Source organism: Callorhinus ursinus, unplaced genomic scaffold (assembly GCF_003265705.2).
Source record: "Callorhinus ursinus isolate GAN/ISIS: 27379988/994484 unplaced genomic scaffold, GSC_fseal_2.0 scaffold25, whole genome shotgun sequence".
Lineage (NCBI taxonomy): Eukaryota > Metazoa > Chordata > Mammalia > Carnivora > Otariidae > Callorhinus > Callorhinus ursinus.
In genome coordinates this window covers 143,407-160,300 of record NW_027397087.1, presented here as the reverse complement: position 1 = coordinate 160,300, position 16,894 = coordinate 143,407, and the positions used below count along the sequence as shown (strand labels likewise).

Here is a 16,894-nt window from a genome sequence, read left to right as displayed (position 1 = left end):
ATTGATTTACATGAATTGTTTAAGTTCTTTGATTTCCTGGTTGACCCAAACATTCTTGATCCAAGTGGTGTTTAGCTTCCAAGTATTTGAATTTCTGCCAAATTTTTTCTTGTGATATGTTCCCGTTTTAAAGCATTGTGGTCTGAGAATATACAGGAAATAATCTCAATCTTTTGGTATCGGTTGAGACCTGATTGTGACCCATTGTGTGGTCTATTCTGGAGAAAGTTCCATGTGCGCTCGAGAAGAATGAGTATTCTGTTTTTTTAGGGTGGAATGTTTTGTATATATCCATGAGGTCCATCTGGTCCAGTGTATCATTCAAAGCTCTTGTTCCCTTGTTGATTTTCTGCTTAGATGATCTGTCCATTGCTGAGAGTGGAGTATTGAGGTCTCCTACAATTAACGTATTGTTATCAATATGACTCTTTATTTTGGTTAACAGTTGGCTTATGTAGATGGCTGCTCCCATGTTGGGGGCATAGATATTTACAATTGTTAGATCTTCTTGTTGGATAGACCCTTTAAGTAGGATATAGTGTCCTTCTGTGTCTCTAACTACAGACTTTAGTTTAAAACCTAATTTGTCTGATATAAGAATAGCTACCCCAGCTTTCTTTGAGGTCCACTGCCATGGAAGATGGATCTCCATCCCTTCACTTTCAGTCTGGATTTATCTTTAGGTTCAAAATGAGTCTCTTGTAGACAGCATATGGATGGGTCCTGTCTTTTTATCCAGTCTGCAACCCTGTGCCATTTTATGGGAGCATTTAGGCCTTTCACATTGAGAGTGATTATTGAAAGATATGAATTAATTGTCATCACGTTGCCTGTGAAGACCTTGTTTTTATAGATTGTCCCTGTAAATTTCTGTTGTATATCACTCTTGGGGTCTTTTTCCTTTTATAGAATCCCCCTTAATATTTCTTGCAGGCCCAGCTTAGTGGCCACATATTCTTTCAGTTTCTGCTGGTCATGGAAGCTCTGCATCTCTCCATCCATTCTAAATGACAGCCTTGCCAGATAAAGTGTTCTTGGCTGCATGTTCTTCTCATTTAGTACCCTGAATATGTCTTGCCAGGCCTTCTGGCTTGCCAGGTCTCCGTGGATAGGATGTTATTCTGATGTTCCTCCCTTGGTACATAAGGAATCTCTTCCCCCTAACTGTCCTTAAGATGGTTTCCTTGGTTCTAAGATTTGCAAGTTTTACTATTACATGTCGGGGTGTTGGCCTGTTTTCTTTGATCTTGGAAGGGGTCCTCTCTGCCTCTAGGATGCAAATGTTTGTTTCATCCCCCAGATTAGGGAAGTTCTCAGCTACAATTTGCTCAAATACATCATCTAGTCCTCTCTCTTTCTCCACTCCCTCCGGGATTCCAATTATTCTGACATTGGAACACTTCGTTGTGTTACTTATTTCTCTGATTCTATTTTCATGGATTCTGAGTTGTTTTTCCCTGGCCTCCTCTTTTCCCTTTTTATCTATTAAATTTTCTTCCAGGTTGCTTATTCGTTCTTTTGCCTCACTTACCCTAGCTGTTAGATTATCTAGATTGGATTGGATCTCACTGATAGCATTTTTAAGTTCTGCCAATTCAGCTTTCATTTCTGCCCTTAGAGACTCTATGTTGCCATTAATTTATTTCTCCATTCTAGCTATTGTCTTCACAATTGCTAGCCTGAATTCCATCTCTGACATCTTGGTTATATCTGCGTCCATTTGTAAATCTGCAGCATAAGTCATAATCTCTGAGTCCTTTCTATTTTGAGGGTTCCTTCTCCTAGTCATTCTGTTGATGGGTGGTTGAGGGAATGTATAGAGTCCAAATTATTGACCAGAACCCAAGCAAGAGGCCTGTTTTCTAGGGACCTTAGGGTTGCTGGCCTCTTGTTTTCCCAGCCTGTCTTCTGGGGGAGGGGCCTGACGTGTTGTTACTCAGGCAACCCTGTTTGGGCAGAGTTGTCCTGTCCCCTGTGGCAGGGGATGGGCTCAATGGGAATCAGTTTTGGGGGCTTTTGTTCTCTGGTGGCTTTCCCTGGCAGCTTTCCATGTCTCTTCGGAGAGTTGGAGCAGAAGAGACCATTTCCAACCCTCTGCCTCAGAGCAGAGAGATCGCAGTCTGTTCTTCAGTGAGCTCTCCAGGCCACACTGTCTCCGTTTCTGTTGTGCTGCTATAAATTGCAGTGGCCTGGGTTGTGCGCCCCTCCACAGCGTTCCCAGTCCTGCCTCCAGGTCAGAGCACATCTCTGACCTTTGTGATTCTAAAACCGCCAGCCGCCCCCAGATTGCATGCGCGACCCCGCCGCTCCAGGTTTCTGCCCTGGGGGCTGCCCTAAAGTCCTTTCCCCACCGCTAGCCATCTGCGAGTCTGTGCCCGGTTCCCAGCGCACTGGCGGTGTAGGATCCCCACAGCCGGGCTCCCTCCTGCTGCCGTTTATCCTCCGATATCTGCCCGCGGAATCACGGCTCCCCGCTTCGAACTTTGAAACCAACTCCTGGCGATATTCTGTTTGTAGAGATCCAGATCTTCTTACATCTCAGGCTGATTTCGTGGGTGCTCAGAGTGGTCTGGTAGATATCCAGCTCAATTCTGGGGACCAGTTGAAATAGGGTCCCCTACTCCTCCACCATCTTTTCTGCCCCCCATAATCCTTTATATTTATGTGGTATCTGTTGTTACTTTATTTTCATATCTGATTTTATTTATTTGGGTCCTTTTCTTTTGATGAGTTTGGGTAACGATTTATCAATTTTGTTCATCTTTTCAAAGAACAAGCTCTTGGTTTCACTGATTTCCTTTCTTTCTTTTTCTTTTTCTTTTTCTTTTTTTAGTGTCTATGTCCTTTATTTCAGCTCTCATCTTTGTTTTCTTCCTTCTACACACCATGGTCTTTGTTCTTATTTTTCTAGTTTCTTTAGGTAAAAGGGAATAATTTGGATTTGTAATTCAGAGAAGGCTTCATAACAAGTGAGATCTAAACTATTCCTGAAGCACATAAAAATAGAAAACAACTGTAATTTTAGAGTAATAGTAACTAATATATGTAGTCTTTGGGTATTCACATGTGATTTATCATTTAAACTTATTTTATTTTTATTTTTGGCTGAATGTAAATAGTTTGCTCAAGATCAGAAAGCTGTTAAGTGGTAGACTTAGATTTGAAAGTGAGGCAGCCTGACTCAGAGAACCTGTGCTCCTAGACACTATACTGTGAAGAATGAAGAAAAAAATGGTAGAAAATACCAGTGGAACAAAGAATATTTTGTGGGATCATGCTATGAGAGCCATTTATAATTTCTCATTGACCTTTGTTCTGCTAATTTAATGAACTATAGTGAAAATTGAAAAATTCTGTTTGAGGATACCTGTAGCAGATCCATTCAAAGCCAAGTCCTCGCACATTTCTATAAGGTGCTACATGACCTGATCCCTGTTTATTCCTTTGATTGATTTCCTACTACTCTGTCCCTCATTTACTCTACCCACCCTAAATTCCTTACTGTTCCTAGAACTTGTTAATCATGCTTTATCTTATAACCTTATGGCTTTTGCAATAGTTGCCCTTCTAACTGACACATAATTCCCCTAGTTGTCCTTATGTATAAATCCCTCAATTTCTTTAAATCTTTCTTTAAATATTACCTACTCAAAGATGCCTTTCCTATGCTGACCATTCAATTTAATACTGCAATCAGCCTGACCCTGGGTACTCATTTTAACTCTTACTCTGCTCTACTTCTTCTTTTTTGGCTCCCACTGCACAGATCAACTTCTAACATAAACATGTGGTTATTTATTATGTTTATTGATTAGTGCATATTGAGTATTTTCTGTCTTTCACTACTAGATCCTCAAAGACATGAGTATTTATTTTGCTCTCTAATTTACCTCCAGTTATCTGTAGTGTAAAAAGTATAATGTGTAATCAATATCTGTGAAATTAACAAACAATGATTATGCAATATCTCTTGGGTAAGCACAGCTCATCAAGTATATGCAGTATACTTTGATAGGTTATGTCAATATTTCTTAGTTTGGAACCTTGATTTCTGGGTGTGAAGTAGACTTCAGGAATATCCCTAACATCATTTGATATAATTTTTTTGTCTATGTTACTTTTCTTATTGCAACTTGAGCTGATTAACATAGTGTCCTAACAACCATTAAAACAGATCATTTGACATAATTTAATGGCAAGCAAGATAGGACTGAATATGTGTAGACACGACATTTTGGTAATAAAGTATTTGTGGCTCAGGGTGAAAAAGAAATGTTTGATATCAATCAGTTCTGAAAGTGCTGATCTTAGTCAACTAGAGATATGTAAATGTTAAATTATCACTTGAAAAACATGTAACATATTATGTTTTATCCAGACAGGTTGGTTTCTTGTTAGTGTGAAAATGAGATTATAGCTCTAGAACAGAGGGTTGGTGAGAAAGCATTAAAATAGAATAGATACATATTCTGTGCAAAAATATCTTACTAAAGCATTTTAGGAAAAATCTCTTCCCACTGAGTATGGTTAACAAAGTTGGATAAAATTTCAAAATAAACTTTCATTAAATGCATATTAGAGATGGCAAAGAAATAAGAATGTTTTAAAATCAGTTTTATTTCAAGCACAATAAAAAGTAATAGAAATGCATTCTTGAAACAAAGCAATCATCAGAACCTGAGGCAGATATGACATATTTTGGAATTATTGGATAAGGAATTTAAAATAACTATAAATGACACATAAAGGGTTCTAATGGGAAAAGTAGACTATATGCAAGAACAAATTGTTAATGTAAACAGAGAGAAACTCTGAGAATGACAAAAAATAATTCATGCAGAATATTCAAGAATGGGGGACAATGATAAAAGGACATATGTATAATTGGAATTCCAGAGGAAAGGAAAGAGAAAAAGGAGCAGAAGACATAGTTGAAATAATAATGGCTTGAGAATTTTTCAAAAGTAATGATCCACATGAAAAAAAAGAAAGAAGAAAAAAGTCTACACATAGGTATATTATATTCAAACTATAGAAAACAAAAGAAAAGAGAAATTGAAGGAATCCAAAGAGGGGTTAACACATTATTTATAGTGGAACAAAGATAATAATTATCAGACTTCTTGTCATAAGCCATGTAGTTAGAAAGAGTTAAGTGAAATATTTATCATGTTAAAAAAAAACTAAGTACGTTTAGCAAAATTATCCTCCAAAAGTGTAGGGGGGTGGGAACCTGTCTCAGAGAAAAAAACTGAAAGTGTTCATTCTTCGAAAAGACATAACATTTAGTGTGCATGCACCTAATAACAGAGCATGAAAATACATGAGGCAAAACCTGATATAAATCCAAGGAGGAATAGACAAATCCACTATTATAGTTGGAGGCTTCAACTCTCTGTTTTCAATAACCAATACATCCAGAAGGCAGAAATTTAGTAAGCACATAGTTGCTCTCAAAAGTACCATCAGTCAGCTTGATCTCATTTACATTTATAGACCACTTCATCCAACAATAGCAGAACACACATTCTTTTCCAGTTCATATGGAATGTTCAGCAAGATAGACCACATTCTGGGTCATAAAATATACCTTAACAAATTTAAAAGAGTAGAAAGCATACCAAGTATGTTCTTACACTGGAACTAAACTAAAAATCAATAGAAATATAGCTGTAACATTCTAATATATTTGGAGATTAAGCCATACATTTCTAAATCACACATGGATCAAAGAAGAAGTCTCAAAAGATACTAAAAATGCTTTGAACTACGTGAGAATGAAGCTACAACTTAACAAATTTTGTGGGACACAATGAAATAAGTATTTAGAGGGAAATTTATAGCATTGAATTCATATATTAGAAAAGGATAAAGATCCAAACTCAGTAATTTAAGCTTACACCTTAGAAAACTGAAAAAAAGAACAAGTTAAGCCTAAAGCAAGTGAAAAAAAAAAAGACATAAATATTAGAGCAGAAATCAATAAAATTTAAAGCAGAAAAACAATAGAAAAGCTCAACAACACAAAGGTGGTTCTTGGAAAAAAATCAATAAAAGTAATAAACTTCCAGCCATGGCAACCAAGGGAAAAAGAGAGGAGACATAAATACCAATATTAGAAATAAAAGAGGGGTCAGTACTAATCATTGGATACTAAAAGAATAAGGAAATATTATGAACAACCTTAAACCCATGAATTTGATAACTTAGATGAAATGGACCGATTAATTCCTTAAAAGACACAAACTGTCAAAACCTACATAATGTAGAAATAGATAATATGAGAGGTCTATATGTAATGAGAAACATGAATCAATAATTAATAACTTTCAAAAAATGCAACTGACCCAATTGGTTTCACTGGTGAATTTTATCAAACATTCATGGAAGAAATGATATTAATTCTCTACAATTTCTTCCAGAAAATAGAAACAAAGGGAACACTTCCTAGTTCACTTTATGAGGTTAGCATTATTCTTTTCTTTAACTTAGTAAGTGCTAATTATTTATTATTTTTATTATCATTTATTACTGCTACTACCATTACCATCATCATATATACCTCCCTAGAGTTTTTTATTTTGTTTTGTTTCAAGTTTTTATTTAAATTCTAGTTAGTTAACATAGAGTGTAATATTGGTTCAAGAGTAGAATTCAGTGATTCATCACTTACATATAACACCCAGTGCTCATCACAAAAATGCCTTCCTTAATGCCCATCACCCATTTAGCTCATCCCCTGCCCATGTCCCTCCATCAACCCTCATTTTGTTGTCTATCTTTAAGAGTATCTTATGGTTTATCTCCCTCTCCTTTTTTTTTCCCCTTCCCCTATGCTCATCCGTTTTGTTTCTTAAATTCCACATATGAATGAAATCATATGGTGTTTGTCTTTCTCTGACTGACTTATTTAGGAGGCTAGCATTATTCTTATACCTAAAGCAGGTATACATGTTACAAGAAAGAAAAACTACAGACCAATATTTTTCATGAACATACATGCAAAATCCTTAACAAAATATTAGCAACTCAAAATCAACAATATTTAAAAAGATTATACCCAAGACCAAGGGGGAGTTATTTTTATATTATAGCAATCATATTAAAAGGAGGCAGTATAGTGTAGGGATTAAATTCATGTACGTTGAAATCAGAAAATAATTGTGTTTGAATATTAGATCTGATTCTAGCATAGTGACCTTGGCCAACATATTTAATCTCCATGGTATATAATATTAGTATCTCTAAAATGGGGATGGTAATTGTATAAATGAGGTAAAAAGCAGGTACAGTGTTTCCATGGATAGTCCATGAATATGCTTCCAAAAGAATTCTAAATAATTTTTAATGAGTTTGTTTATAACTATTCCTTTTTCACTGATATTGATCTAAATGATAATTAATTTATAAATAGACATTAAAATGTTAGAAGATACTGCTTTTCCTTGAAGATATTTTTCAGTCATATTTTATTAGACATTGCTTTATTATACATTGCTTTCCATTTACTTATTTAACCAAACTTCTGATACTTTTTCCTTCTCTTAATGCCATGCCATGAGAATTAAAACTAAAACTCCCATGATGAATGGCCTGGGGACTCAGGTCATGGAATCATCAAATGGTCACCAAAAGCTGTTAAGTTACTGTTAGAGCTGGAGCAGTTGTGAGAAGCACTACCCATATAGCATCAGAGAGGGAAACATTTTTTAAAAGATCCAGTAACAGTGAAAATATTGCTTTCTCATTTTTTTAAATTATTTTGGCCAGGTAAGTGGAGATGATATATATCAATGGCCTGTTAAAAGTATTGGCTATTTTTGTCATACTGGTAATGCACACATTTATGGCACAACAGTATAAAGTTTCTCTCTCACCCCTTCCTTTTTTTTAAATCTGCATTTTTGTTTTTGAATTCAACAAGCACTTATTAAACACCCAGTGGTGCCAGTCTCTCCAAGGAGAATTTTCATTTCAGCTTATATGCAATGCTCCATATGCCTAGATTAGGTCTTAATTTACAGGGAAATTTCTGAGTCTTGATTATATTACATTTGGATAGGGACTAGAAAGGATGTTGGAAATTGGTTTTAATCTGAATAGCCTTATACCTGTCATATGTTCACAGCAGTTTCTAGAGTAGCGATTGTTTTTTATACTATTGGCATTAATTTTAAATAGGAATAAGATGTAAAATAAAAGTCTTTACCACAAACCATTACCATCAATTACCCACGCATTTATATACATATGCATGTCCACATCCATCCAACCACTCATTATTTTTCCAAAACTCACAACACTTACATGGGCCAGGATTTGGGACTAAGACACAGTCCCTTCTCTCAAGAAACTCACAGACCTAGCAGGGGAGATAGAGAGACTGTTTAATTGTAAATTATACTATTATGAAAAGTTTATTATGAGAAGTTTGCAAGTATGATGTGAAAACATAGAGGAGGAGTATATAATCCAGACTGGAGGAGAGAGAAACGTCCTTGAGTAATTGTTGCATAGGTGGAATGAATTTTTAGAATGAGAAGTAGTTAGCCAAATGAAAACAGTCAGGATACCTTTAGTGCAGAACAAAAGTATGGGTAAACCTGAGCATTCATGAAAGTGCAAAGGGTGTCCTTGTAGTTCATGACATGACGTTTGTGAGGGGAGGGGAAGATGGGCTGTGGACAGATCCCGAGAGTTTTAGATGCCAATGCTGTCATGCTGAGAGAGCAGGAAAAATTGCTGAGGAATTTTAAGCAGGGAGTAGGCAACAGAAGAAACAAGAAATACTCTACCGATAATGTATGTTAACTGCCTCTCTTAAAACCTTCACGGTATTCCTTGCTTGTTTCTATTCCTCTTTCCTCTTTCTTTTCTTCTTTGTGCCTGTCCCTTTACTTTCTTCCCTTTTCTTGCCTCTTCCTACCATCTCCTTCCTTACTAGAATCCATCAACTTAAACAATGGATATATTTTTAGAAACTAGCAATAGACTGCTCACATGAGATTTTATCATGGCGATGAATCTCTGAGAACATTTTTAAAGTGACTGTTGTGATACTTCATGACTATACAGTTGTTCACATATTTGTCAGACTTTATTTCAATTTTTAAATGCTTATTTGAATGATATTGACATCACTACAATCTGAATTTGAAAGACTGCACATCTTGAACCCCTTATTTTGTATTTAAAAATCATACTTTTAAAAGATTTATTTATTTGAGAGAGAGCACATGCGCACCAGCTTGTGTGGCAGAGGAGGGGCAGAAGGAGAGAGACTCTCTCAAGCAGACTCTCTGCTGAGCGCGGAGCCCTACTCAACACTTGGGGCTCCATCTCAGGACCGTGAGATCATGGCCTGAGCTGAAACTGAGAGTCGGATGCTTCACCGACTGAGCCACCCAGGCACCTCTTAAAAATCATACTTTTTAAGTCAAAAGCAATATAAGTTGTTTTAGACCATTTAAACAGTACAGAAATACAGACTTCAGGAAGTGAAAGCCACATATTATCTTACTTTTCAGGAGTTGATGATTTATAATATTTTGTATTCATTTTTGGAGAACTTTTTTCCAAACACAAAGTTTCATATTAATTTTATGCACTTTCTTGTGTTTCACTTAAAATTTAAATCTTTCCAAGATCTGTATGTGTAGAATCATTTAGTTGATTTTAAGAGCTTCATGGTATTCCATTGTATATGTACTAAAATGTGATTAATACCTTCTCTACTGATTGACATGGGTCAACATTCTATTATATGTATACATGTCTGTATCTATTTGTAAATACATATATATTATATGAACATATATGCTGCATACTAGGAATAGATTTGTACATTTTAAATTCTAATAAATATTATCAATTTATAATCCCTTCATGAATGTATAAGAGTAACTTTTATATTGAAAACTTGATAATACTGAGAATTCTTTCTCTTTGTTGATCAGTAAAACAAAAAACAATGAAGGTTGATGATGATCACTGATGATGATGAGACTGAACATCAATAAATGTGTTTATTGGCCAGTCATATGTGTTGTTGTTGTTCCTGGTGTTAGTTACCTATGCATGCCTTCCCATTTTTTAAAGTTAGACCTCCTCCTTGTGGAGCTAGTATAGATTTTTTTCTATCAAATATAATACTCTGATTGATGACAGTATTTTTCCTCCTTATTGAAATGCATCAAATTAAGGCAGTTTGTATTAATAAAGGAATTTTTGACATTTGGAAAATAAAAGAGAAAAACCAACACCCAATTTTCCTACTAAGAAAAAATTCATCTTTTTTTCTTTTTACTGACTTTTCTGTTGGTTGTTAACGTATTTTTATGTATTTTATACAGTTGGGAACATACTAAAGGTGTATTTTTTTTATATTCCAGAATATCCACATTTTAAAATATCCACACAATGTGTGCTCAAAATCTTTAGATGGAGTTGATTATAGGTCCTTTGAGATGTCAGGTCCACTGCTATTCACCTCTGTGATTATCCCATTATCCTTCACTTAATTTTGCTGTATTTTATCTTAGTTGTTGGCTATAAAATTCTCCATCCATTCATTGCTCCTGTGGTGGCTCCTAGCACCACCCCTGTAGTGTTTCCTTTTGGCTACAATACTTTGTCCATGTCCATAATGCTCAGGATTCCCATTACTGCCTGGCCTGACCTTTCAAGTCTATTCTTGGCTATTATGGGATCGGGATGCTTCCACTTACTTATGCTGCTTTCCTGCTGAGGAAGAGCAGACTTGCAACATGCAGGACCCTGGGTGTGATGTGGGGTAGAAAAGGGAGGAATGATGATATAAGAAAGAATGGTTGTTATAAGTGTGGGGCCTGGACAAAAGCTTGATGTTGGCAGTGCAAGTGGAGGAACTCATGTTATTTAATTCAGGTGTGGAATAAGCATCCATAATTTGATTTGGTTGTTTAATGATAAGGTAGTTTAGAAAATTATGTAAGAAACAAATAAGTTACTATATTAGATTGAAATATGTAACATTAAAATTTATCTTTGGAACTATAGAAAGAACAGTACCATATGGTTCAAACTAATAAATGTACAGAAGCCCAGAGTAACAATTTATTGATAAGCATTGAAGATAAGCATATTTCTATTTTTTTCCTAGATATGTAAGTTTTAAAAATGGGTTTCCTATTCATTTTTTTTTCTCAGATCTAGGGTTAGGGTTAGGGTATGTGCCTGGTATCCTGCTGGTCGGAGACCTCTCCAAAGGATTAGGGTTAGGGATTAGGGTTTCCTATTCACTTTATTTTATAATTATTTCTTTTTATTTAATGAAAATTATTCATATCTTTTCATGGTACAGACTTTTATTTCAATGTACAAAGTTGAATGCCTCCTCAGGTGGAATTACTATTAATAATTTAACTCTCTATTGTGAACATTTAGGTTATTTCTAATATTTTTAAAATAAATATGGTGCTAATAGGTAACCCTATAGCTTTTTAATTCATTTATTCTAACCTTAAGCAAATTTTTTTGAAGTGAGATTCTTGGTCATAAATTAAGGAAAATTAAATGTTTTTGGTATGTATTATTGTTATTTCAAAGAATTCTGCAGTTTGTTTTATTGAAGTATAGTTGATATACAATACTATACTAGTTTCAGGTGTATAGTATAATGATTTGCCAATTCTATACATTACACAGTGCTCACCATTATAAGTGTAGTTACCGTCTGTCACCAAACATCATTATAATATTATTGACTATATTCCCTGTGCTGTATTTTCATTCTAATGACTTACTTATTTTAAACAGGAAGATTGTACCTCTTAATCCCCTTCACATACTTTGCCCATCCTGCCACCCCCTCTCCTCTGGTAACCATTAGTTTCTTCTCTGTATAAGTCTGTTTCTGTTTTTTTAATTGTTCATCTTGGTTTTTGGATTTCACATATAAGTGAAATCACTTGGTATTTGGCTTTCTCTGTCTTGACTCATTTCACTTAGCACAACACCCTCTAGGTCCATCAAAGTTGTCACAAAAGGCAAGATCTTATTCTTTATTATGGCTGAGTAATATTCCATATTCCATATATTCTAATTATATATATATATATATAATCCATACAATCTAATATATATATTGGATACATCTGTATCCATTCATCTATCAGTGGACACTTAGTTTGCTTCCATATCTTGTAAATAATGCTGCAATAGACATAAGAGTGCAGATACCTTTTTTGAATAGATGTTTTTGTTTCCTATGGGTAAATAACCAGTACTGGAATTGTTGGATCATATGGTATTTCTATTTTTAATCTTTTTTTAATTTTAAAATCAATTTATTGCTGTATAATTTACACAGAATAGAATTCACTAATTTTTAAATATACAATTCAATGACTTGCCAAGTATATGCATTTATGTAACCACAAATGCAATAAATGCATTTAAAAATGTAGTTGGTCGCTAATCATTATTTGGAGAAAGTTTAAAAAATAATACAAAATCTATAATTTATAAAGAGAAATGTGGATATATTAAATCTAGATGGTTAAATGTGGAAAAAATAAATTCTAAATAATAGCACTATTAATGAGTGTATCTGATTCCTCACAGCATCATCCATGATAAATCATCAATATTTTAAAAACTGAGACAATTTGTTAGGACAAAATGGTACTCTAGTGTAATCTTATTTACATTTAACTGATTACTGAGTGTTTTACTTTTCATATGATTATGACTAATAGGCATTTTGTTTTTGTTAATAGTTTTCATGTTTTATTCATTTTAAAATTGGTATATTACATTTTTGAAATGTATTTGGAAGAAGTAATTTCATATATTTTTTAATTTTTTTAAAGATTTTATTTATTTATTTGATAGAGAGAGACACAGCAAGAGAGGGAACACAAGCAGGGAGAGTGTGAGAGGGAGAAGCAGGCTTCCCGCGGAGCAGGGAGCCCAATGCCGGGTTCGATCCCAGGACCTGGGATCATGACCTGAGCCGAAGGCAGACGCTAAATGACTGAGCCACCCAGACGCCCCAAAGTAATTTCATATTAAAAATGTTAATCATCTGTCTGATATTTTCCACAGTGTTTTTACTTTTATTTTTATAGTGCTTCTATCTTCATATAAAATATCAATGTGTATATCTGTATACACTATCCTTCTATATCTATGTATAGCTACATATAATATGATTTTGATTTTAATGTCTTGATTACTGTCAACTATTTCCTCTTTGTTTTGTTAATGAAGGATGTTAAGAAAGTTTTCCAGGGGTGCCTGGGTGGCTCAATCGGTTAAGTGTCCGACTCTTGATTTCAGCTCAGGTCATGGTCTCAGGGTTGTGAGATCTAGTTCTGCATTGGGCTCCACCCTGGGCATAAAGTCTGCTTAAGATGCTCTTCCTCCCTCTCTGTCTGCCCCTCCTCCCTCCCTCCCTCTCCAAAAAAAAAAAAAAATGAGTTTTCCATCTTAATGTCTAGGTATTTATATATTTCTTTTGTTTTTTTTCTTAACATTTAAATATCCATTAAAAATTTCCTTGAGTTCATGTTGAAAGGCAAAAACCTACATTTTTCCAAGTTTCATCTCCTTGTGTCAACACTGTTGATTGAATAATTCACCTTGTCCACACTGATATATTATTCTTCATTAATCTCCTGAGAGGTCACTAAGTTTACTTTAGGCTTTTCATTCAATTCTTTACATTGAAGCTTTGGTTACTGTTTGACAGCAGAAATATATCAAGCTACTCCTTAAAATCCCCAATAATTTTCTATTGCTCTTAGGATATAAGGCAAAGTTCAATTCATGGATACAAGCTTCCATCCGGTCTGGCCTATTGCTCCAGCCTGATTTCAATTGTTCATTCTCTTGCCCTGCTAACATTCCTATCTCATGATCTTTGCACATGGTGTTTCCATAGTCTGGACTCTACTTTTCAGTATTAACTCCTTGTTAAACAGAATCTGAACAATCGCCATTTGAGTGAGTCACATTGTTCTTATGGTAGTCTGTTCGTTTCCTTTAAATCTATTATCAGAATTCTATCTGTATTTAAAGCTATTAAAGTCTAGTTCCACCATTAGCCTGTAAAGCTCCTGAAGTCAAGATCGGTATTTTACCTCAAAACTTGACATAGTACCAGGCATATGGTAGATCCTCAATAGGATTATTATGTTATCCTCTTTATGTATATTAGCTGAATGGATAAATTAATACATGATTTAAAAAAATGTTAATGTTTAAAAGTTTTTTTTTAATGATGTTTAAAAAAAAAAACACCTTATGGCTGTTACTGAAGATTTCTTCTTAAAACAAGACATAATGAAAGCTCATATCTGTTTTTTTAAATAATAATTTTTGATAAATTCTTTCTTCATTGTTTTGGTTTGGTCTTTTAGGTTCACCAGGCAAAGACAATGTATGAAGCAAATTACTCTGAAGTGTCTCAATTTGTATTCTTGGGACTTTCTACCTATAGACCAGTGCAGCATTTTCTCCTTGCTTTCTCTACAGTGTTTTATGTAACAATTGTTTTTGGAAACCTCCTTGTGGTGTTTACAGTGGCCTTTGACCCTTACTTACATTCCACCATGTACTTCCTTTTAGCCAATCTCTCATTTATTGATTTATGTCTTTCTACCTTAACGGTTCCCAAGATGATATCTGATCTGCACTCAGGGCACAAAACCATATCCTTTCAGGGATGTGTCATCCAGATATTTGCCCTTCATGTCCTGGGTGGATCTGAGATGGTGCTGCTTGTCACCATGGCCTTGGACCGATATGTAGCCATATGTAAGCCTCTCCACTATCTGACTATCATGAGTCCGCAGATGTGCAGTTTACTTCTGTCTGGTGCTTGGGCTATTGGCTTCATTCATTCAGTGGCCCAGTTAGCTTTTGTTGTCCATTTGCCTTTTTGTGGTCCTAATGAAATAGATAGTTTTTATTGTGACCTTCCTTGGTTTATCAAACTTGCCTGCACAGACACCTACAGAATGGAATTCATGGTTACTGTCAACAGTGGGTTCATTTCCATGGGCACCTTCTTCTTACTGCTTATCTCCTATGTCTTCATCCTGGTCACTGTACGGAAACGTTCCTCAGGTGGTTTGTCTAAAGCCTTTTCTACTCTGTCAGCTCACATCACTGTGGTGATTTTGTTCTTTGGTCCATGCATTTTTGTTTATGTGTGGCCATTTCCCACCGTGTCAGTGGATAAATTTCTTGCCATTTTGGACTTTATGATTACACCCATTCTGAATCCTATTATCTACACATTGAGGAACAAGGACATGAAGATGGCAATGAAGAGGCTGCATAGTCAACTCCTGAGTTTGAGGATGATCTCTTAAATAACTCATGAGAAAACAAGTGATGCCTTCTGAAAGTAATACTATATGTGTAAATTTTAAAGGGTTATACACTATGTTAAAACAATTAATTTTCTTTATTTCAGCAGTTCAAAAATGGTGGATAGTTTATTCCATGTTAATGACCAATAGTGTGATTATATATCTACATCTCTATATGTCTCTCTCTATATATCTAAGACTATTTTGCATATTTTAAAATTTTACAATACTGAAAATACACATTTTGTGTGGCTTACATTTTGAATAGTCCATAGAATCTTGGAAAGTTTTATGAATTTGAAGTTACTGTGCTGTATTTGCAGAGCAATGATGTAAAAAATTTTTCTGTGTTATTGAGTTGGAACATATTCTCATGTAAAGAGAATGATTGGTTCGTACAACTTATTTTTGACAGGCAAAGCAGGCTTGTTTTTAAATTGATTCAGGTGTGCTGTTTCTTTTTTCTTTTCTTTATTACTTATGTTAACAGATACACTCTGTTACATGAATATAATTTTTGTCATAGATTAAATATTATCTGATATTCACCTATACAGAAAACAATAAAGTGGACAAAAATAGTGAAAGTTATTAGTATTTGAGATTATATTAGGATCTGGTTTCTAAGAGGAAAAAGTTATATCTTCTTCCTCTCAACTTTGCTTTTAACTATTCCCTTTATTTATTTTTTTTTGAGATTTTATTTATTTGAGAGAGAGAGAGCACAAGCAGGGAGAGTGGCAGGCAGAGAGAAGCAGGCTCCCTACTGAGCAGGAAGTCTGACATGGGACTCTACCCCAGAACCCTGGGATCATGACATGAGCTGAAGGCAGGCACTTAACCGACTGAGCCACCCAGATGCCCTTAGCTATGCCTTTTAAATATGTGCTGACATTAGAAGGACGTGAATTAAGAAGCAACATTCATTAAAGAGACTAGAACTAGGATGGGATTTCGGAAATGTTAAAGAGAAGGAATTCATATGTAGTATTACTCAACCATGGATACAATGCAGTATTGAACACCACTCCATGCTCAAGGATTAAGGCTATGCTTTTAGGCTTGCAGGCCTGACAGTTCACCAACACACAGAGTAAAACCATGCCTTCTGAAGCTTTGGTTTTTGAAATTTTATTCTTATATTGAGATAGAATTTCCTTCCTTATGTATTTCATATTGTATTTCTCATTTATAGTCTTGGTAGATTGAAATAGCTTCCATAATGTCTCCTCCTTTCATGTTTGAAAATAAAAATGATATTATATCTTGTAGCTTTAAGATAAACATTCCTCCTGAGGCTAAACATCTAAAGTCTTTCTAAGAAAAATTCCCCATTTAGAAACTTTCTTGAGGGTTATGTTTGTATATATGTAGGTACCTTTTTATGAGGTAACCTGAAATGTCAGTTTAATTTCCTGTTAAAATCTGTTTCTGTTGCAACCTGGGGATGAGCTGATAATGATTCCAGCCATGAAGCAGAGAAAAATATATGATAATATTTCATCAGAAATGAAATGTCATTAAATCTGCAACAC

General features: G+C 34.8%; 1 protein-coding gene across 1 annotated transcript; it reads left to right on the top strand.

Annotated features, from left to right (window-relative positions):
• Positions 1-14,420: 14,420 nt before the first annotated feature.
• LOC112833305 (olfactory receptor 4F6-like) lies at positions 14,421-15,359 on the top strand. The gene has a single exon (XM_025884379.1). It carries the CDS (start codon positions 14,421-14,423, stop codon positions 15,357-15,359), a length of 939 nt encoding a protein of 312 aa, XP_025740164.1.
• The last annotated feature ends 1,535 nt before the right edge of the window (positions 15,360-16,894 follow it).